General features: G+C 48.6%; 1 protein-coding gene across 2 annotated transcripts in view; it reads left to right on the forward strand.

Moving 5' to 3' along the window:
* The first annotated feature begins 10,432 nt into the window (after positions 1-10,432).
* The window catches only part of adcy2b (adenylate cyclase 2b (brain)), a 51,746-nt gene continuing 40,167 nt past the window's right edge, over positions 10,433-22,011 (forward strand). Inside the window, exons 1-2 of one of the 2 annotated variants that reach the window (XM_028963788.1) lie at positions 10,433-11,167; positions 16,001-16,198. In XM_028963788.1, the coding sequence (XP_028819621.1) occupies positions 10,859-11,167; positions 16,001-16,198 (507 nt within the window). In that variant the 5' untranslated portion in view covers positions 10,433-10,858. The remainder of the gene's footprint in view (positions 11,168-16,000; positions 16,199-22,011) is intronic. The other variant, XM_028963787.1, reaches the window with a different exon arrangement.

Here is a 22,011-nt window from a genome sequence, read left to right on the forward strand (position 1 = left end):
AAACAGGTTCGCTCTCTGTAACCAATGACATTACCCCCCCCCCCCCCCACACACACACACACACACACACACACACCTTAATCTGTGAATTTATTTTTATTTATTTTATTTTTTTTTTCCTTCTCTCCTGTCCCCTTCTGCTACTTTGTCATATTTGACATGAAGACCGTGTTAAGATCTTGTGAGAATTACAGGAATGTTTGATCACTAATATATATATATATATATATATGTTTTTGGTTTTTACTTGCCTGCCCTGTCAAACACAGTATGTGACGTGTAAACCCAGTTTTAAATGGAACCAGCATCTTTGGAGAACTTCTTACCCCCCCCCCCCCCCCCTTGTGGAAATGTGGGTGTAACAGGATGCTCTGTCTGATTCCCCCCCAGAGAGAAATATAATATGGTGATTCAGTATTACAATGTATTGGTTTTAAACACGGTGGCCATATATCCCCTAGATGCAAATGTGACTTTCCCCATTGTCTGTCAATGAGGGATTTTTTTAAATAATTTTTTTTTTGCTGACCATGGTGGCCAAGAAGCATTACACACACTTTTAATGGCTGCACGTAAAACAGGAATCGACTTTTTTTGTTTTTTCCTCTATTTTTATGTATTTTTTTTTTTTTGTATTTTATTTTTTAAAATAAACATCTTAAAAACTGCCAAACCTGTGTTGTGATTTCCCATGCCTGCCGCCGCCCCATTAATGACACCTTTCTGCAAAAAAGAAACCCACCAACTATTCTTATGTTTTTTATATATATATATATATATATATATATATATATATATATATTTTTTTTTTAATAATCTTCTAGCACTCAATGAAATACTGAAGATGGTTGCAGATACACCATTTGCCTGAATCTTCACCTGATTTGTTCTCTTGAGAAGGTTCTCTTGACAATTCTTGTCTAATACAGACCAGTTGGCTTGGCCGTTGCGAACCTTTTACGGAAGAAGACCGGAAGACCTTTTTATATAAAGTGAGCATGATGCTCAGACAGGGTAGCACTTTAAATACTGCACGAACGCCATGTTACCAGGGAAGATTGTCTGTCTCTGGTGTTCTTTTGCTGTGAAGACTCATCATCTGGAGTGGTTGGTGGGTTCCTGGGGGGTTTCCTCCGATAGGCGAACTGGATCGAGCCGAGTGGGAGACTGAATGAAACCTTTATTTTAATTGCTCCATGGTCATTCATTCATTCAGTTCGTCCGTTTATGAACCCAGCTAGTGGGGAGGCACATGACTCTGTGTGGAAGTGAAGCGATTTGCAGCACAGCACACGGTGCACATGACTAAATGTGTCCTCTGCTTTTAGTGTGTGGGGACGATGCTTTGCTCAGTGGCACCTTGGCAGATCGGGATTCGAACCGGCAACCTGATTACGCTTCTGGGCCGCTTCACCACCGCCCCACTGGTCTACGAGACCAGTGCTCTTGCCACTGAGCTTTGAAGCCATTGAACTGTGTTTCTTAGTGACTGTCCCCAACCAGACCATCTGATCCGTGGGAAGTGACTGTCAAAGCGCGAGGTTCTCGTTCAGATGCTTCCATCGCTCGGGGACGACGGATCCGAACAGTCTACAGTGTTCCATGGAAGAAGCCGCGCCTACCACTAGGGGGCAGTAGCAGCTTGTGTTCTGGTTTCCCCCCCCCCCCCATTTTAAAGGTCTGATACTTGTTGTAACAAGTGATGGACACTCGTGTGCTCAATAAAATGGAAAATCCATACTCGTACCTCTAATCCCCGGTCGGTGCCACGACTGGAAGGATTATGTTGTCACTGCTGTCAGAAACATGCTTCCTGGCTGGCCATATATATATATATATAATGTTATTATAAATAAGGAGCACAAAATGGAAACTGTTTCGGTGGAAAACGGCACCGCATATATTTTTGCATGACCTGCTCCCCATAAACGACAACGTCGCTCCGGATCAAAGCCACCAAACGCTCCCTCCGATCCCATTATCATAAAGAGGGCGAGGGAAGGGACTCGATAACACACAGACGACGAGACAGGGCGGGGCTGCGAGATGGAGAGGCAGCTAGACGGGAGTCAAAAGGAGCGATGAAGGGGGGGGAACAGGGAAAATGTGTGTGTGTGTTGTGCGAGTGTGTGTCAGACTGATGGCGTAGGTGAGGCGAGAAGGGTCGGGCTGCTCGCGGCTCGGGGATCCTGATGTCGGTGGCAGGACGGGATCAGAGGCCTGACAGAGGTGACGGGGGGGCGGCAGGGTGCAGGCAGAAGAATCAAAGCCCCCTTCCCCAAACTCCCCTCAGAGCACCTCCACCGTTAACGTCTGGCTGCCTTTCTCTCTCGTCGGGACAAGGAGATCTGGGAAAAGCGCGTTAAAAGATATTTTACATGCACGTCGACGCGGAAGCCTCTTCGGCGCATAACGAAGCTCTTCAATTTGGTAAAAAAAAAAAAAAAATGCACCCCAGATTAGCTGCAACCTCGCAGCAAACTATAAATTGCCGACACCCCTGGGATAAGCTGAGCCCTGGGCTTTTTTCGACTAAAGCGGGGCCTTCTGTCTGATCCGTTCAGAAGATCCCTCTTCCAGCTGCCGCTCCTTCTCGCCCAGTCCGAGCGACTGGTTTCCTTCCATTTCCCCCCCACCCAGAAGGCCCGGACTGAGCATTCATGGAAATGGCTGGCCATCATTTGTGAACTAAAGAGTAATTACGCCATCACACTGACTCAGAGAGGAGCACGAGGTCATTGGACAAACTGCTCTCAGTAATGGACAATTCATCCCGCCATGACACACTAAAGCGACCGTTCTGCTCAGTTTACAGTCATCACGTGGTTTGTAAGGAAATCCTGCACACCGACATCTTTATATACTGCTTTTCATTTCATATATATATATATATATGTGTGTGTGTGTGTGTGTGTGTGTGTGTGTGAATATATAGATATATATACACACACACACACATACAGTCCAGGCCAAATGTCTGGACACACCTTCTCATTCATCGTGTTTTCTTTATCTTCATGACCATTTACGTTGGTCGATTCTCACTGAAGGCATCAAAACTATGAATGAACACGTGTGGAGTTTTTTATTTATATATATATATATTGTTCTGAATATACACAGTGACTAAAAAAAGCTTTTTAAAAAAGCATTCAATTTCCCATTGTTTTTGTTACCACCAACTCGCTAGATTTGGCTATGTTGCCAATGGCAAAGATAAAATTGCAAAAATAAAGTTTTTTTTAAAATGGAAATTAGCTAGATGCCTAGCTCTCTAGCAGAATGAAAAAAGAATAAAGCATACTAAAACGTTTTTATACATTTTTGTAAATTTGCACACAAGAAAGCAAATAACCTAGGACATAAAACAACCTGTGGAACTGAGCATGGAACAGGCTCCTGTAATAAAACGGCATCTGTCTGCCATCTGTTACACTGTGCGAACCATCTGAGGTACATTCAAGGTTTTTTTAATTCCTTCCTGAATGCAGATTAATATCAGATCGAGTGAAAGCTGCGGTCGAATGTGACCAATAGCGATTTCAACAGGAGACGCGCCTGTCCGTCAGGTAATGAGCAGCTCCTGGAATATCCACGTGTCACTTCTCCTCTACGTCGTGCGTACCTGTGCGGCAGATAAAATGATTCACGACTGGCCTGCTGGAGTTGTTCCGTCCGAGCGTCAAGTGGTTGCCTCCTGCATCACTCCGTCCACAACCATGTTAAATTAAAACGATGACTATCTTTATTTACGATGGCTGCTGTAGCATTTCTAGTCCACTATCCCTTTACTCATTGACTCAAATGCTCTCTTCATTAAATACCTTTTTTATTCACAGCTATTTGCATAGTAATATAAACTAGAAACCAAAATTCCGTTCAAAAATGCTAACAGGGCGTGGCCAAGATACGTCACGTTACATGTGGTGACGTTTGGAGCATGTTAAAAATTAGCATGTTAGCTAAAGTGTTACGTCCCTGGACGTACGCTCCCACGTGTTCTGTGTGGCTGGCTGTGCTTTTGTGTCCTGTCTCTTTTAGGTGGACTTTGTGGGAGGGGCCTACCAGCTGCCTATTGGTCACCTCCACCTATATAAAGGGACTTCGGATGGTCTTCGGGAGGTCCCCAGGGTCTGCTAGGCCCTTATTCTTCTGGGAGGTCCCCAGGGTCCACAGAGATCTGCAAGGAGCTTCGTTGGGGATCTCATTTGTGTGTCTTGTTGCGTTGTTAGCCTGTGTCAGCCTGTTATCTTTATGTGCCCTTTTCATTAACTTTTGTGCACTTTTGAGTTGTCCCCGCTGGACCGTCCCTTCCTTTAGGCTGTACTGATGTTGGTTAGCTGTGCTGACTGTTAGCTCACTGGAAATAAAAGCATTATTTTTATGCTTTGTTTGGTTGTGTATGTAACAGTGGACGCCCTCCTCTCCACACCCTTGTCGCGTTGACCCCTACACTTAGGAACGTGACAAAAGTGTAATAGGACCGGGCGTCCCTAATAAAGTGGCCGAAGGACCGGGAGTTCCTAATAAAGTGGCCGAGGGACCAGGCGTACCTAATAAAGTGGCCGAAGGACCGGGAGTTCCTAATAAAGTGGCCGAAGGACCGGGGATCTTAATAATGTGTTTGATTGTCATCCTAATGAAGCTGCTGGTTTAAGATGCCATTGAATTACAGTGCTGCCGCTGCTGCTGTATCAGTACCCCTTGTAGGACCCCCTTTACTGGCAATGACACAGTAGCAGTACCACTTAAAAGGGGCCCCATTTTACCAATGCTACCAATGCTAAAATTAGCATTCAATGCATTTTAATGGGAAAATGACCCTGTTTGAGCTTTAATAGCTCGGCCACGCCCAGTCCAATCGCCATACATCAAAAACGTGTGAAACAAAACGCTGCACAACTTCACATAAAATTCAAGTGTGTGCACACTCAACCATGTCATTGCAAATTCTAGAAAAACTGTTTTTTCACACTTTTTCAAGTTTGGTCCCAGATTGTGGTCATCCCATAGGACCAACCAAAGAAACCAATATGTCATGTTGTGCGCTTTAAGGTCTTAGTGTAGCAGCCACGAATGCAAGACATTTTCCAGGTTTTTCCAGATTTTCCTGACCCCTGGGGTGAGCTGGACCGCAGAGTGAAGGCAAAGGGGCCAACAAGTGCTAAACACCTCTGGGAACTCCTTCAAGACTGTTGGAGAAGCATTTCAGGTGACGACCTCTTGAAGCTCATCGAGAGAATGCCAAGAGTGTTCAAAGCAGTAACCAGAGCAAAGAAACTAGAATATAAAACATGTTTTCACTTATTTCACCTTTTTTTGTTAAGTACAGAACTCCACATGTGTTCATTCATAGTTTTGATGCCTTCAGTGAGAACGTAATAACGTAAATGGTCCTGAAAATAAAGAAAACACGTCGAATGAGAAGGCGCATGATTAATTGATTATGGGCCTCTGTATATAGCCTTCCCTTGGGCATCAATATGTTGAGAATACCGTGTTTTGGGTATGAAGCAGAACCCAACCAGTTAAAATTTCTATTAGAAACCTGTTACAAACCAAAAATAGATTTTTTAACAATGCACTCATCAGACACACTAGCAGCGAAAGAGCAAGTTAATTGCCTTTCTCCCCGCTTCCCCACTGAAAAATGTGACAAGTAAAAGACAAAGGTGTTTCTCCCTGGAGATGGTGGAACTGTTTCTTTCGAACCGAAGAACACACAAAACCAGACGGTTGTGACCGTCGACGTTCTGCCGTTCCGATTGCGAAACGGCACTGCTAGTTTTGAAAGACTGACCGCTCCCCTGGGCGGCCTCCATGTGGCACAGAGGTCTCGAGCCAATTTCTTCATGTTCAGGGGTTCACTCTTGTTTTCATGCCCGGCTTGGTATTACTGGAGGGTTTGGGAAGTCCCTCTGTAACCATGCTCTGATTCTGTCAAATATTCCCGAGTGGGGTTTTTTTTTTTTTTTTATGTGGCACATTGTCCCCATTTGGTCTGAGGGTCCTGTTCTCAATGAGAACAATGTTCTGAAGAAGCAGATCAGAAACCATTACATTCTTCCTTATCGGGTATTCCACAGCCTTTAAAAAAAACCTTCCATCCTGCTCCTCCACATGTTAACCGTTCATTACAGAACATCCGGCCTCCTCCGTCTCCGCTGACATTAATGGCCGACTGCATATTGGTTCTCGGCTCGGTGGCATGTGACTGCGGAAGAGGACCTGTCACAGGACAGACGGTTCCCGCTGGCCGCTCCAGCGCCTTTTCGAATTAACAAGCAGAGGAGATTTCTGGGCCGAGTTTCATGCTGACTGTCCTCCGGGGGTTCCCGGGGAGGTCTTTTTATCCCCCAGCTAGTCCCGATCTACTGTTTTACCCCCACTTTCGCACAAACATCATTCAATCTACTTATTTTGGTCAATTTTATGACTTTCTTACATTTAAAATCGTGTAAAAAAAAAAAAAATCACTTTGATCTTTCGGTTAGTTTCAGCGGCTCATGGTTGAAGGGTCGCATTGCGGAAGAGCCAAAACCCTGTGGTTACCCCGTGTTTAGACGCTGTCCAGCAGTGTCGTTTTTCCAAGAAACATATCAGGAATCTTAAGAATATTAATTCAACCATTTATTTCAATTTGTGCAAATGGAGAACTCGAGCAGGTACACTTCATAAACCTAGACGCCATTTGTAGGGGAAGCGGACGGGTTTTATTGGATCTGAGGAATCATGCAGTAGCTTCGGTCCCAACGTGGTTTCATAGTTGGGTAGCTTTGTGTGGTCAAGAGTTTGAGTGTGTTTAACATGCGGAGCTTCAATCGCCATGTCCTGCATCATGCAGCACGCTGGAGTCCACTGAGAAGCAGGCTTTGAGCACTTGAGCACCAACAAAATGTCCAAAGTTCTCGAATTGAATTGATTCCGAATAATAAAAGAAGGTCACGCCGATACAGTGGTGGGTGCGCCAGCATTTATTTCCCAGTGTGCATCGGTGCAGCACCACAAATGCTAATGGCTAATGAGACTTCAAGCCATTTCACGGAGTGGCCTTCACCTACTGGAAATCCAGGAGAGAGCTCGCCCATTAGTCTGGAGGCCAAAGGATGGGACCTGACTAATGGCGCTGCCACATCCGCAACGCTGAATTCATGTCGTTCGTACTTCAGCGCGATTTCTTCTCCGGACGTTCATTCCTTAATGGTAAGGATACCGGTTGTGTTTGCGGCACAACAGCGGACGCATCCGAATTCTTGGCAAGGTTGGCAAGGTTCGGGCTACAGGCGAGACAGGCCTGACATCCATAAATAGATGAAACAAGAACGAACTGCTTGGCAGTTATCTGTGTGTTGCAGAAGAGAAACTAGTTACTATTTTAGCTTCACAGGACCACAGCTTTCTCGCACGTTGCTTCCCCATCGTGGATGACTTATGCCCACACTGTGGGGCGGCGGTGGCCTAGCGGTTAAGGAAGCGACGCCGTAATCCGAAGGTTCGAATCCCGATCCGCCGAGGTGCCACCGAGCAAAGCGCCGTCCCCGCACACTGCTCATGGCCGCCCACTGCTCACCAAGGGTGATGGTTAAATACAGAGGACAACTTTCACGGTGTCACCATGTGCTGTGCTTCAGTGTAATCACAATGACTTTGACTTTCACGGACGTCATTAAACATTGTTTTTTTTTTTTTATCTTTTTATCCTAAGGATACCTGTGATTTTACACTAGAGAACAAGGATCATGTTTAGGGCATACTGCTGTGCTTAGTGCCAGTTAAAAAATAGTGCCCTAAAGCGTTCTAAGGCACCTGGGGCATTAGTTCTCAAACTGCAGTAGGTGCGGTATGTGTGCGATACGTGTGTTAGTGGATGGTCGTAGCTTAGTGGGTAACACACTCGCCTGTCAACCAGAAGACCCAGGTTCAAACCCCACTTACTACCATCGTGTCCCTGAGCAAGACACTTAACCCTGAGTGTTTCCAGAGGGGACTGTCCCTGTAACTACTGGTTGTAAGTCGCTCTGGATAAGGGTCTCTGGTAAATACTTTAAATGTAAATGAAATGTAAATGTTACTTGCCAGGTGACTCCTCTGTTGTTGCCAGTTAGACATGAATGTCTGTGTATTTGGTTACTTTGGTATAACACTGTTATAACGCTGTTATACAAGCTGCACACTGACTACTTTACATTGTGGTATCTTCATTGTGGTATCAGATACCGTACTTGGTGTGACATCGGAGAACACTCCACACATGCCACATCTATTATAGTGCCGCGGCTAGCAGCGGCCATTAATCAATGAGTAAGAGAGACCATCTTTTATCCGTCCATTTACTAAACATACGAAAACCGGGGCTCGGTCCACCCGAATGCTGCATTATCAGTATTTTACATTTACATTTACAGCATTTACCAGACACCCTTATCCAGAGCGACTTACAATCAGTAGTTACAGGGACAGTCCCCCCCCTGGAGACACTCAGGGTTAAGTGTCTTGCTCAGGGACACAATGGTAGTAAGTGGGATTTGAACCTGGGTCTTCTGATTAACTAGGCTACTATTTGAGGTGACACTGTGACATTTTCTCTCGGTTAGCCAAGTAAGTGCTCTTTGTGCTACAGATTTTCTGTTTCCCCTGCATGGCGTGGCGCAGACGACTAGCAGCGGCCTGCTCCGACTTCAAAGTGAAGTGATTGTCACATGTGATACACAGCAGCACAGCACACAGTGCACACAGTGAAATTTGTCCTCTGCATTTAACCCATCACCCTTGGTGAGCAGTGGGCAGCCATGACAGGCGCCCGGGGAGCAGTGTGTGGGGACGGTGCTTTGCTCAGTGGCACCTCAGTGGCACCTTGGCGGATCGGGATTCGAACCGGCAACCTTCTGAGTACGGGACCGCTTCCTTAACCGCTAGTCCACCACTGCCCCACTGACTTGCAATACCACTGTGTACCTGAAGAGGCGACGGTGAGTTACAGTACCACCACTCTTGTCTTTTGTAACATTGAAGAAAGCTGAATCCTACGTCGAATGCTCTAACTTCAGTTGCAATGGCTGTACGTTACGCATTCTCAACTCGAGCCATAACTCAATCCTCGCTGTTTCAGGCAAGTGTGAACTGGTCATCATCACTAATTGGAAATTATTGTTTCTTTACCACAGTTCTGCCCCTAATCTGGTCCCCACGCACTATAAAAATGTCCACCATCGTCCCCATACCGGGATTACAAGCCGCTCAACATCAGCGGGACTACAGTGGACATGGCGAGCAGGAGGTTCCGTATCGTTCCGTTATCTTTTCCACTTCATTGTACAGAAAGTGTGGCCAAAGATCGCTTTGTCATTTCCTCCCAGCCATCTGCTCACCCATCAGAAGTCTCCCGAAACTTAATTAATGTCACAATTGCATACTACAGATGTGACGTCATCTGTGCGACCGGATTGGACATACATGAAACAGAGTAAAAATAAGAAGAAATACCGTCTAACGAAAACGAAGAGACGTTTTATTAATATTTTTTTATCTTGTAAACCATATTGTATCTTATATTACATGATATATTTCGTTATATTTATCCTCAGATGACCGGCATTAAGTCTTGTCTTCATCGCGTCAAAAATGTATGTTGACTAAGACGTTTCGTCATAAGTTTTGTTGCCAAAAACAACACTACACGCCACCACAGCTCCCAATCCGACCATCCGAACATCACCGCTGTCGCCGGTTACTGTTACCAGTTACACTGGTCATTGCACAATGCACTTTAGCATTTATCAGACGCCCTTATCCAGAGCGTTACAGGGACAGTCCCCCTCTGGAGACACTTGCTCAGGGACACGATGGTAGTAAGTGGGGTTTGGACCTGGGTCTTCTGGTTCGTAGGGGAGTGTGTTACCCCACTAGGCTACCACCACCCTCTATACCACCCTATTTAGCAGAATCCATAGCTATTACCCAGTGATGTCCGTGTCTTTTGTTCACCTTGAACATCGATACTTGCTTTATATTACAGCCTGCTTCCTTTCTCTTCCTATTTTATTTTCTTCATTTTTCTAACTATTACTTTAAAAATCGTGAATCTTGAACGTACAAGTCCACCAACCACTGAGTAAGACCATCTTTTTTCTGTCCATTTAGTGAACGTACTCCTGGTGAAAGTCAAGAGGAAGCAGGGACCTGACGTTTGGGAGCGCGGGGGGGACGATAGAAAGCGGGGCCCGGACCGCCCGAACGCCGGCTCCTTATCATCAGCATTTGAGGTGACACGGTGACATTTCCTCTCGGTTGGCCAAGGAAGTGCTCTTTGTGCTACAGATTTTCTGCTTCCCTTGGGTGGCGCAGACAGCCAACTCCTGCACACACACACACGCACACACACACACACACACACACACACACACACACACACACACACGCACACTTCCCCTCTCATGCACATATTTTCTTCGCCTTCGTTGCGTAACGGAGAAGAAGAGAAGCGGGATTTCTTCTCGGCTCGGCTCTTGGGTAATTCTGCTCTTCGTCCAGTTATTGACTCGAGCCACCTTCTCGCTCCGGAACGGGGCGCGTCGCGCCAGCTGCCATCGCCTCCCTCCCTCCCTCTCCCCTCGTTCCCTTCCTCGCCCCCCCCCACCCCTCCACTCTTCTCCGAGCGCCTGTCTCTTCCCCTCTCTCTCGCACACACCTCCCACAATCACTTCCACACTTTTCCCCCCTCTCTCTCTCTCTCTCTCTCGCTCGCTCGCTCGCGCGCTGGTGGTGACGTTGCGGCTCCCCCTCCCTCCGTCTCGTCCCCCCTCTCTCTCTCTCCCTCTCAGTCCCGCTCGGTCCCTGGCTTCATCATGTCGTCTGGACGATGCTGCGCGCCGCCGTGCTGTCCCTGCTGCCTCCGTACGGGACGCAGCATCTGAACGCGCTCTGTGAGGAGGAGGAGGAGGAGGAGGAAGAGGGCCGGAGCGGGAGCGCCATGCTGGGCTCTCGCCGGGGTTACCTGTTGGAGGGGGCGGAGGACATGGGGGTCTCGGCCGGGGGCCTGAAGTCGCCGGACTGGCTGTACGAGTCGTACTACCGCATGAGCCAGCAGCACCCGCTCATCGTCTTCCTCCTGCTCATCGTCATGGGAGCGTGTCTGGCGCTGCTCGCCGTCTTCTTCGCTTCTGGACTGGTGAGGATCCCCGTCCCCGCCCTGTCCACTCGTCCCCATCTCCATTTTCATCACTCATAACTTCCGAAGACGCTTCCTCCTCCTCCTGGTCCCAGAGGAGAAGGTTCTGCGGGTCGCCCGTAAAGTTTGGCGGCCGCGTTCCGTCCTCGTCCTCGTAAAGGATGTCTCGTGTGCGGCACAATAGGGGAGCCGACGGAGACGGGGACATTTCCCCCCCTCCCTTCTATCTCACTTCTGCCATCGCGCCTCTCGTTTCCGTACCACTTTCCAACTTTCACCCTCCCCTCACCGTCACTAAAGTTTTGGGTTAATTAGAAACGTTAATTGTACTTTTATTGGACGTTGTTTTTGTGTGCCGCCCCGGTCTTCATTTTCGCACATCCTAATGCTCTCAGGAGGGCCATTTTTCAGGGACGGCTGTCAATTTTTACCGTTTTTCCCCCAAGTACAAGTCGCACGAAGCTGTGAATCAGTGTTCTGAACCGACTGCGTTGGGACGTAACGAAGGTCCGTATTCGGCACACGTAAAAAAAACGAATGATCTGTGATCTGTCCGTGAGTTTAAATGAACGGGGCCGTTCTGATTCGCGATCAGAGACAACCCACGATGGGGGTTTTGGGAGCGATTCAGATGGCGGATCTTTTGCGCGCCGCTTTTACGTTATTTTTTAAACGGAGCCACAGGCGTCGCAGAGACGCCCAAACATGGGGCGTGGCCACGACACGATGGAAATCAGGTGCGACCGGATGAAAATATTCGCAAAGTCTGTGATTCATTTATTGCGTTTTTGTTTTTTTTTTACTGTGAATCACAGTTTTAAAAAATCCAACATATTAATTTACGTCGATGTCTTCAGATGTTGTTACTTTTGTTTTTCTTTTCTCGCATTACTGCACATTCCTGCAATGACAGTAGAAAGTCTGTCTTTTTCATATACACACACACACACACACACACACACACACACACACACACACAATCGCACCAGAGACTCACAGTTCATTTATGATAAGTACCAGCGAGGCCCTCAGGAACAGCCTGAGTTCAGGAACTCGGCCATTTTGCCGAGGCTTCTGTAACCGTTGGCACGGCTTGGCGGCGCCGGGGTGGCTGGGAGGGTAGACACCTGGCAGTGGAGGCCACACCGAGCAGGCGCCTGCACTGCAGAAGCACGATAATGGGGGGGGGGGGGGTGCTGAGTGGTGCCGGATCAATCAGGTCCATCGTGGGCTCCCTGGTCCTGAATTACACCGCCATGTTATCCGATGATAAAGTGTTAAAGTGAAGTGATCGTCACAGCACATGGTGCACACAGTGAAATTCTGCATTTAACCATCACCCTTGGTGAGCAGTGGGCGGCCATGACAGGCGCCCGGGGAGCAGTGTGTGGGGACGGTGCTTTGCTCAGTGGCACCTATGGATCGGTATTCGAACCGGCAACCTTCTGATTACGGGGCCACTTCCTTAACCGCTAGGCCACCGCTGCCCCACCACTGCCGATGATCCGATGTTATCCGAAGCAGGGCAGTGGTGGCTTGGCGGATAAGGAAGCGGTCCCGTAATCAGAAGGTTGTCGGTTCTAATCCCGACCCGCAAAGGTGCCACTGAGGTGCCACTGAGCAAAGCACCGTCCCCACACACTGCTCCCCGGGCGCCTGTCATGGTGCCCACTGCTCACCAAGGGTGATGGGTTAAATGCAGAGGACAAATTTCACTGTGCTGTGTATCACAAGTGACAATCACTTCACTTTGATGAAAGTTTCCTTTTCGCCCGAGGCGCAGCAGTAGTGGCCCCGCCCGGCTCTCTTCACAGCTGTCGTGTGGTGCGAACATAAGCTTATTCCTTCTGGTGCTCACGCTGACTGTGAAATCCACACACACACACACGTTTCAAAAAACAGTGTGAAAAAGCACACAGGTGCGTTTTTCCCGTGTAATTAACACAGGAATTATTTATTTGTTTGTTTAATTACAGCCTCGGCTTTAATAAATCCAGAGGTCGATTGGGGGCTTGAACATCTGAAGGAGTGCAGATAAATATTCCCAGTGGCCGGACATGAAAAATGCATGGAATGGTGGTGGTGGGGGGGGGGGGGGGGGGGCGCAAATGTGTTAATCCCCGCATTCGTCTCTCTGAGCCAGAGCCACCTTTTCAAATGGGGCAGCGGTGGAAGCTGCCCCGTAATCATAAGGTTGCCGGTTCAAATCCCGATCTGCCAAGGTGCCTCCCCGGGCGCCTGTCATGGTGCCCACTGCTAACCAAGGGTGATGGTTATAGAGGGTGGTAGTAGCCTAGTGGGTAACACACTCGCCTATGAACCAAAAGACCCGGGTTCAAACCCCACTTACTACCATTGTGTCCCTGAGCAAGACACTTAACCCTGAGTGTCTCCAAGGGGGGACTGTCCCTGTAACTACTCATTGTAAGTCACTCTGGATAAGGGCGTCTGGTAAATGCTGTAAAGGTAAATGGTTAAACGCAGAGGACCAATTACACTGTGTGCACCGTGTGCTGTGCTGCTGTGTATCACAATGACAATCACTTCACGTTCACTTTTCATCCCAAACATTGTACGATCTGATCACGTTTTTAAGTGGCTTCTGATTGGTCGGCCTCCTAATATGCAGTATGCAGGCCATGCGAACAACGTGGCAAGTGATCGGAGCAGCATGAAGGTCGACCAACATGACCAGTTAGACCGAGACGTTTGGCCGTGTTCGGTCCCATGCGACTCTGAATCCTTTTTTAAAGTGAAAAGTTTAAAGTGAAGTGATTGTCACATGTGATACACAGCAGCACAGTGAAATGTGTCCTCTGCATTTAACCCATCACCCTGAGTGAGCAGTGGGCGGCCATGACAGGCGCCCGGGGAGCAGTGTGTGGGGACGGCGCTCTGCTCAGTGGCACCTCGGCGGATCTGGATTCGAACCGGCAACCTTCTGATTACGGGGCCGCTTCCTTAACCGCCAGGCCACCACTGCCCCATGTGTGACCTTGTAATTTTGTCCCCTCCAACTCAAAGCAGCCACAAATCTGGTTGATTGTTTTAATCTCGTGTTTTTCACTCCAGTTATAGCAGCTCTTTAGCCAAAAATGAAACGACTCCGCCTACAGCTAGTGGTGGGTGTGCACCGTGAAGTATTAAAAATGCCTAGTGGTTAACACACTCGACCCAGGTTCAAATCCCGCCCAGGGAGACACTTGAAAGTGAAGTGATTGTCGTTGTGAAACACTGCAGCGCAGCCCACGGTGACACGGTGACACGTGTCCTCTGTATTTAACCATCATGACAGGCGCCCGGGGCATTCGAACCGGCAACCTTCCTTGACCGCCAGGCCAACCACCGCCCTCACTTAACCCTGAGTGTCCCGGGGGGGACTGTCCCAGTCTTGAAGACCTGCGGCAAGGCCGCGAAATCCTGGTGGGATCCACCGCCAGCAAAAACCATCCAGCACCTTTACTGACACATCTTATCATTCACTTCACCAGCAAAACCACGGTCCTCCTCCCAATCGTTTTTAAAGCTTTTCCCGTGGGTGTGGGTGTTCACTCGGAGAGTTTAATTCTTGTCCTTTTTTATTTCCGCCCTCTTTGTCGTATTTGTCGGTGCATAGCGACATATAACAGATAAGAAGCCCCATAGGCAGGCCAGGCCATGCGCGAATAAAGCCGCTCGTAACAAGCCGACTTAAGGACGGCTGAGAAGGTTCCAGGCCGCCCGAGCCTGCAGGCACACAGAGCCACGACCCGGGGGGAGTAATCGGTGTCTGCGGCGACAATGCGGCTCCGCGGAAAATGGATTTAAATGGATTCAAATGGGCGGCCATCCGCTCGCGTCTTACTTCGGAGAGGCGGCGCGATAAGCTGGGCAGGGCTGGGTCCCGCTTTAGATGTTGCTGATGGAGTGGGACTGTTTCTTTCTTCTTCTTTTTTATGTTTTTTTTTTTTTATATATATTTCATATAAATAGCGCTTACCCGGTTACCTGCGCGTCGATACACCGCGTTGCCAGGTCTGCGCTTAAATAGCGCATAAATTAGTCGCGATGAATGTATTCAATTAAATACATAATTACCACTCAGATCTTATTCCAGCCTGACCGGAATGTAGTTAGTCTTTTGGTTGGTTATTGTGGTACGTTTGAAATTGGTCAGTTAAATTCTGTTTTTTTTTTTTAAGCTGACCTGGCAACACAGTTTATTTGTCGGATATTCGTAGCGTTCCACTAATATCCGTTTAAATTACTAACATAATATTTTGGCGCAATTTCTCATTCAAAAGTTTGAATCGGAGGGAAAAAAAACCTTTATTATGGATGATGTTCTGCTGTTTTATCAGTTTAGATTGTATTCTCAGCTCAGCCCATCCTTACCAGCGTGTTGCTTTTTGCTTACAAAAGTGGCCATTTTTTTCAGAGAATATCAGTCGCAGTTTTATCCATTTATTTTTGCCAGTTGGGCCTTTTACTGAGGAAATTTGATTGGCCCATGGGACTGTTTATTTGCTGGTTCCGTCACTCGAACTAGGTAACACGCGTATGTAGGCCATTTGTCTTGTTTAATGCGATGGCTCTAGTGTGTTGGTCTGCGTAGCCATGGATAAGGGGATGAGAGGTGACTCAGTGTTACTTACACCGCTTCTTCCTCGCGACCCGATCCATTAATGAACCAGCTGGGCTTTACCGACCTAATTTATCCATCTAAATATATCCATCACCATTTCCTCTCTTACACTCACAAACCCCCCCGCTGGGCTGGCATCGAAGACCAATACTCGGCAAAATGGGGACACACAATAAGCTTGTTTTTGTTTTTTTTGTCCCTTTTTACAGGAGATCCAAGACCACGTGGCCTTTCTCGTGACCCTGCCGACCACTCTGGCCATCTTCCTCACCATCTTCATCCTTGTTTGCATCGAGTCGGTCTTTAAGAAGCTCCTGCGCCTCTTCTCCTTGCTCATCTGGGGCTGCCTGGTTGCTATGGGTTACCTGTTCATGTTCTTCGGGGGGATCATCTGTCCTTGGGACCAGGTGAGAAGAACCAGGGAGCGCTCGCGCACCTGCGGCCCGGCCCGTCTAATTCCGCTCTGTGCACGCGCCCCACCCTTCACTCGTCTGTTCTTTTCCTGTCCTCCTCCCCCCTCGCGCTCGGGTTTCGGCTTCCTCGCGTTCCCTTCTTCCACCTGTCATCTGCCGCCGCTGTTCTCTGCCTCCTCATTAATTCACATATGGCACCTATCAGCACGCGAACTCGTCCTTTCATTCGTTCCTCTCCCCTTTTCTCGTAGGCCCCACGCGAGCCTAATGGCCCGCCATCAGCCTAATGAGCTACCTGCAACCCATTCATCCTTTTAGTTCTTTTTATTTTCGCATCCAGCCGCTTTCTTGCATTCCAGAGCAATTTGCCCGGCGCGCACACAAAAGGCCGGTCTGCAGAGCTGCTCCTCCGAGCACCGGCCCGCGGGTGAAGACGGTCGGAACGGGACTGATATTCAAAGCGAGCGCTGTTCATGAAATCGTTAAAAAATGCAGAACAGGCTTAACTGCGGACCTTATTTTTGCCAGTTGGGCCTTTTACTGAGGAAATTTGTGCGGGGGGTTAAATAAATATTGATATGGCATAATATCGCGAGGTTTTTGTTGGATCAGATGTCAATAGTTTTGTGTAAAGATCTAGTCCACTGGGTGGCGCTGTCCAGAGTCAGCGTGCGACTGCCACCTCCACTCCTGTAGATGGCGCTGCACAACTGGGTACTTAGAATCACCGAAAACATTACAGACCGAACATGGCATTCACAATACGTACAGTATCACAATATATCGTGATATATAATCGTATCGTTATCCAGGTATCACGATGCCCATCTTGTTGTGATATTCTGATCTTCAACCTTCCCAAGTTCTCCCACACCGCCCCTCTGCTACGTTCCTCCACCAGCTCCCAGTAGCTGCACGCATCAGGTTCAAAATACTGACGCTGGCCTACAAAGCCAAACATGGAGTAGCACCATCCTACCTCACAGCCCTTATTACACCTCGCACTGCACCTGGTATACTCCGAGCCTCCAGTACTGCTCGCCTGGTCCCCCCATCTTCCTCTTTAGAGAAGATTTAGATGAACTTGTAACCTTCTTCTTGTCTGACTTCTGTATAGAAACTAGAACAGAGTGAATAAAAAGATTGTATTCATAGTTGGGGGTCCTAGTGAACCGGAATTCGTTTTTTTTTTTTATCAGTAGAGTGAATTTACTGACCTTGGCAGGGCGTCAGTGGTTTGTGGACTGCTTGGTACAGTAGCCGGTGTTATGATCCAGGGTTGCTTCAGTCGGTCCACTATTCATCCCGATCGTGAATGGACCGGCCGCTGCAGAGGCTCGATTCGTCTGAAAAGACGGCCTTATGCCACAATCTGACCCGCTGCACTGAAGTGAACTGAAATGGACTGTTTAGTGAGGCAGAGTGAATGCACGCTGTAACCAGATATCAGAGTGCAGTGCTGCATAAACAGATCGGGTGGCTGGTTTATCGCTCCCAGCACGTGCAATTACTTTGAGCAGGCTTGGTTGGACCTGGTAATCCATATGAAAGATGCACATTTATTCATCATGTGTATTCTATATTTCCATAATCCGCGAATTTCTTAGTAGTTCTCTATGGAAGGGAATGATCACCTGAATGTTAACAAACTACTAAGTTTGTGGAGTTATGTCCTTATGTGCTTTGCACACTCTCTCGATGAGCTTCAAGAGGTCATCACCTGAAATGCTTCACCAACAGTCTTGAAGGAGTTCCCAGAGGTGTTTAGCACTTGTTGGTCCAGCTCACCCCAAACCATCTGGACTGGGTTCAGGTCCGGTGACTGTGGAGGCCAGGTCTCCACTTTTTGTTAAGTACATAACTCCACATGTGTTCATTCATAGTTTTGATGCCTTCAGTGAGAATCTACCAACGTAAACGGTCATGAAGATAAAGAAAACACGTTGAATGAGAAGGTGTGTCCAGACTTTTGGCCTGTACAGTATATATAGAGCCTATTCATTACCAAGCTTCAACCAGAAGTGAACTCCTCATGAAGGTGCGACTGAGCTACACACTTGACCTTATGCTGCTCCTGGGGGGCTGAGCCTGTAATTAATGAATCGAAAAAGTCTCAGCCAAATGAATAATAAGTACTTTGTCTGCATTATATGAAGGACTGAAAGATAAGTTCCTACTGTCCCAGCTACTGTTAACTACAAGCTTGCCATTTTTTGCCTTTGGCAAGCCCATACGATATTGACAATGAGACATCAGCGAACCATGTGCCAAGACTAATCTGTGTTGGTTTTAGATGATGCTGAGGCCAGAAATAAGCATCATGGGGGAGAGCAATTCAGGTGCCACATTATTATACTACATTATACTACACTAGTGCGCAACTAGTTGAAATCATGCACATCAATTGCATATGGAAGATTATGCCAATACTAAATGATGAGCAGACATACATAATAGAAATTGTCCCAATTAATCAGTTTTAAGACTAACGGTTGCTATAATGTATTTTTAAGAACCAGTGTGGGAAAGAGGCTCAGACAGGGAGTGACTGGTAACTACCAGTTTAAATTAAGTTTTTTCATTTCCACCTAGGGGCCAATTCAGATGATAGTCTCAGGAAAGCTGTGAACTGACTACTGTATTTTCACACCACAAACCCATCGCTCTCGTGCTTGAGCGTGTAAAAGAGTCGGCCCTAAAACTCCTTCACCGTCTGTCTCCATCTTTTGGCAGGTTGCATGCGTGCCATAGGAAGTTGCTGCAGAAAGTTGAATGTTGATGTTGAAGATTCAATACAGATGGCCTACATGACACCAAATGGCTGAATCTAACCATCCAATTCCTTAAGAGGTCTAGATTGTGACATGTAGACATTTACATTTATGGCATTTCAATCAGTAGTGACAGGGACAGACCCCCCCTGGAGACACTCAGGGTTAAGTGTCTTGCTCAGGGACACGATGGTAGTAAGTGGGGTCTGAACCTGGGACTCCTGGTTCATAGGCGAGTGTGTTACCCGCTAGGCCACCACCACCCTGTAGAGAACCCCCATTTTAACTTCATTTCTATGGGGCCTAGCGGGTAAGGAAGAGGAGCCGTAATTGGAAGGTGGCGGGTTCGAGTCCCCGAACCAATGAGGTGTCACTGAGTAAAGTACCGTCCCCACACGCTGTGCCCCACTTCTCACCAAGGGTGGTGGTGTTTTTTTATATAAGTTTACCCTCCAGTTTCACTCCCGTCACTGTTTTCACACGTGTCTCTGAGTGTCTTTCTTTCACACCCCCCCCCCATCTCACACACGTTCTCGCGCCGTCTCTCCGCTTCTGACTCCTTCCATATCAGTCTCACCGACACCCCCCCCCGCCCCGCCCCACATCTTCTGCTCAGCTGATATATACATTTATAGTCCACGCAAGTGATGGCGCCCGATTCGTGCCATTAACAGCTTGTTCTGTCAACAGCCACTCGGAAGCTTTAGCAGATTCAGCTCCGCCCGCAGGTGTTAATGATCAGAGGCGTATTTGGGGAAGTAGGTATGTAAATGAGGCGGGCGTGCACGCTCACGTCAGCTGACCTGCGACCTCTTCTTGGAGGTCGCGGGCAAACTAATGAACGAGAATCGGTTTATTAGTCTAATAACTCATGTAAAGAAACGATACCACATGTGTACATTAAGCAGTTGTAATGTGTGTGGCGGTTCAGTTGGAGGGTGATGGCGACGGGGAAAAAATGGACAATCATTTACATTTACAGCATTTATCAGACGCCCTTATCCAGAGCCACTTACAATCAGTAGTTACAGGGACAGTCTCCCTGGAGAAATTTAGGGTTAAGTGTCTTGCTCAGGGACACAATGGTAGTAAGTGGGATTCGAACCCGGGTCTTCTGGTTCATAGGCGAGTGTGTTACCCACTAGGCTACTACCACCCTATACAATCACCTCCAACAATCACCCCAATACAATCACCCCCAACGTCGCTTCATGTTGCTTGAACTGGGGGGCAGTTATGGCCTAGCGGTTAAGGAAGCGGCCCCGTACTCAGAAGGTTGCCGGTTTGAATCCCGATCCGCCAAGGTGCCACCGAGGTGCCACTGAGCAAAGCACCGTCCCCACACACTGCTCCCCGGGCGCCTGTCATGGCCGCCCACTGCTCACTCAGGGTGATGTTAAATGCAGAGGACTGTGTGCACCGTGTGCTGTGCTGCTGTGTATCACATGGTACAATCACTTCACTTTCTCTTTCTCTTGTTGGGGGGGGGTGAAGGCGCTGTGGTGTGCAACTCTGTACATTTCCGAAGCATTGATCGGCAATGGTGGCCTAATGGGAGGTGGACTCATAGACGGTAGGTGGCAGGTTCGAAGCATGGATCTCCAAGGTGCCACTGGGGTATCTGAGCAAGGTATCGTGACACACGAGAGCAAGCTCTGGATAGAGGGGGCAAAGTGAAAGTGATTAGTTGTCACATGTGACACAGCACAGCACCCAGTGCGCACAGTGAAACGTGTCCTCTGCATTTAGCCCATCACCCTTGGTGAGCAGTGGGCAGCCATGACAGGCGCCCAGGGAGCAGTGTGTGGGGACGATGCTTTGTTCAGTGGCACCTTGGCAGATCGGGATTCGAACCGGCGACCTTCTGATTACGGGGCCAATTCCTTAACCGCTAGGCCACCACTGACAACTTAGCTCGCTGTGAAAGCACGAGCACGCTCACCGAAAATTAGTCAATAAGTATGCGTGGACGGTCGCCACAGCACAGTTGCAGGCTGGCCGTCCCCGCTGGGAGCCGCCGCGGACGTGGTGGTGTCATCTGTACTGCCGTGTTAGCGTCCGGTGAAGGTCGCCGAGACGGAGCTCTCTCACCATTAACGGCTGCTTGCACAGCCACGTCTGAACTTAACGCGCTCCGACAGCGCGGCCCGGACGCTGCCGTCCAGCAGGTCTTCTTACACGAGGTGGACAGGAAGGAGGCTGTAATGGAATAAACAGCACGAGAGTACACGCCAAACCGGGCGGAAATGGCTCACTTTCGTGTAAGATCAGCCCGGTTACATTTCACTGGTGGCCTAGCGGTTAAGGAAGTGGCCCTGTATACAGAAGGTTGCCGGTCGAATCCCGAACCGCCAAGGTGCCACTGAGCAAAGCACCGTCCCCACACACTGCTCCCCGGGCGCCTGTCATGGCCGCCCACTGCTCACCAAGAAAGTAGAAAGAAAGTGAAGTGATTGTCACATGTGATACACAGCAGCACAGCACACGGTGCACACAGTGAAATTTGTCCTCTGCATTTAACCCATCACCCTGAGTGAGCAGTGGGCAGCCATGACAGGCGCCCGGGGAGCAGTGTGTGGGGACGGTGCTTTTGCTCAGTGGCACCTCAGTGGCACCTTGGCGGCTCGGGATTCGAACCGGCAACCTTCTGATTACGGGGTCGCTTCCTTAACGGCTAGGCCACCACTGCCCCACACCAAGGGTGATGGTTTCACTGTGTGCACCGTGTGCTGTGCTGCTGTGTATCACAAGTGACAATCACTTCACTTTACATGAATTCCAAAAAAACCTGGTCCCTGTCCCCTGTCCTCGTGTGTTGACAGCGAGCTACGCCTCCAGTAATTGTCACCGCGGCGACGAGGGAGCTCTCGGCGCACCTCTTGTTTCTATTCGCGTCGGATGATGGGCGGGCGGGGGCATTGTCACACCGCGTGTGGCGAGCACTCCACCGTACACTCACGCGGCGCCATTGTTTGTCCACTGCCGCGTTAATTAAAAACGGCGCGACCGAGGCACGACCGAGGCGCGGAGGCGTGG

Source organism: Denticeps clupeoides, chromosome 20, assembly GCF_900700375.1.
Source record: "Denticeps clupeoides chromosome 20, fDenClu1.1, whole genome shotgun sequence".
Classification (NCBI taxonomy): Eukaryota; Metazoa; Chordata; class Actinopteri; order Clupeiformes; family Denticipitidae; genus Denticeps; species Denticeps clupeoides.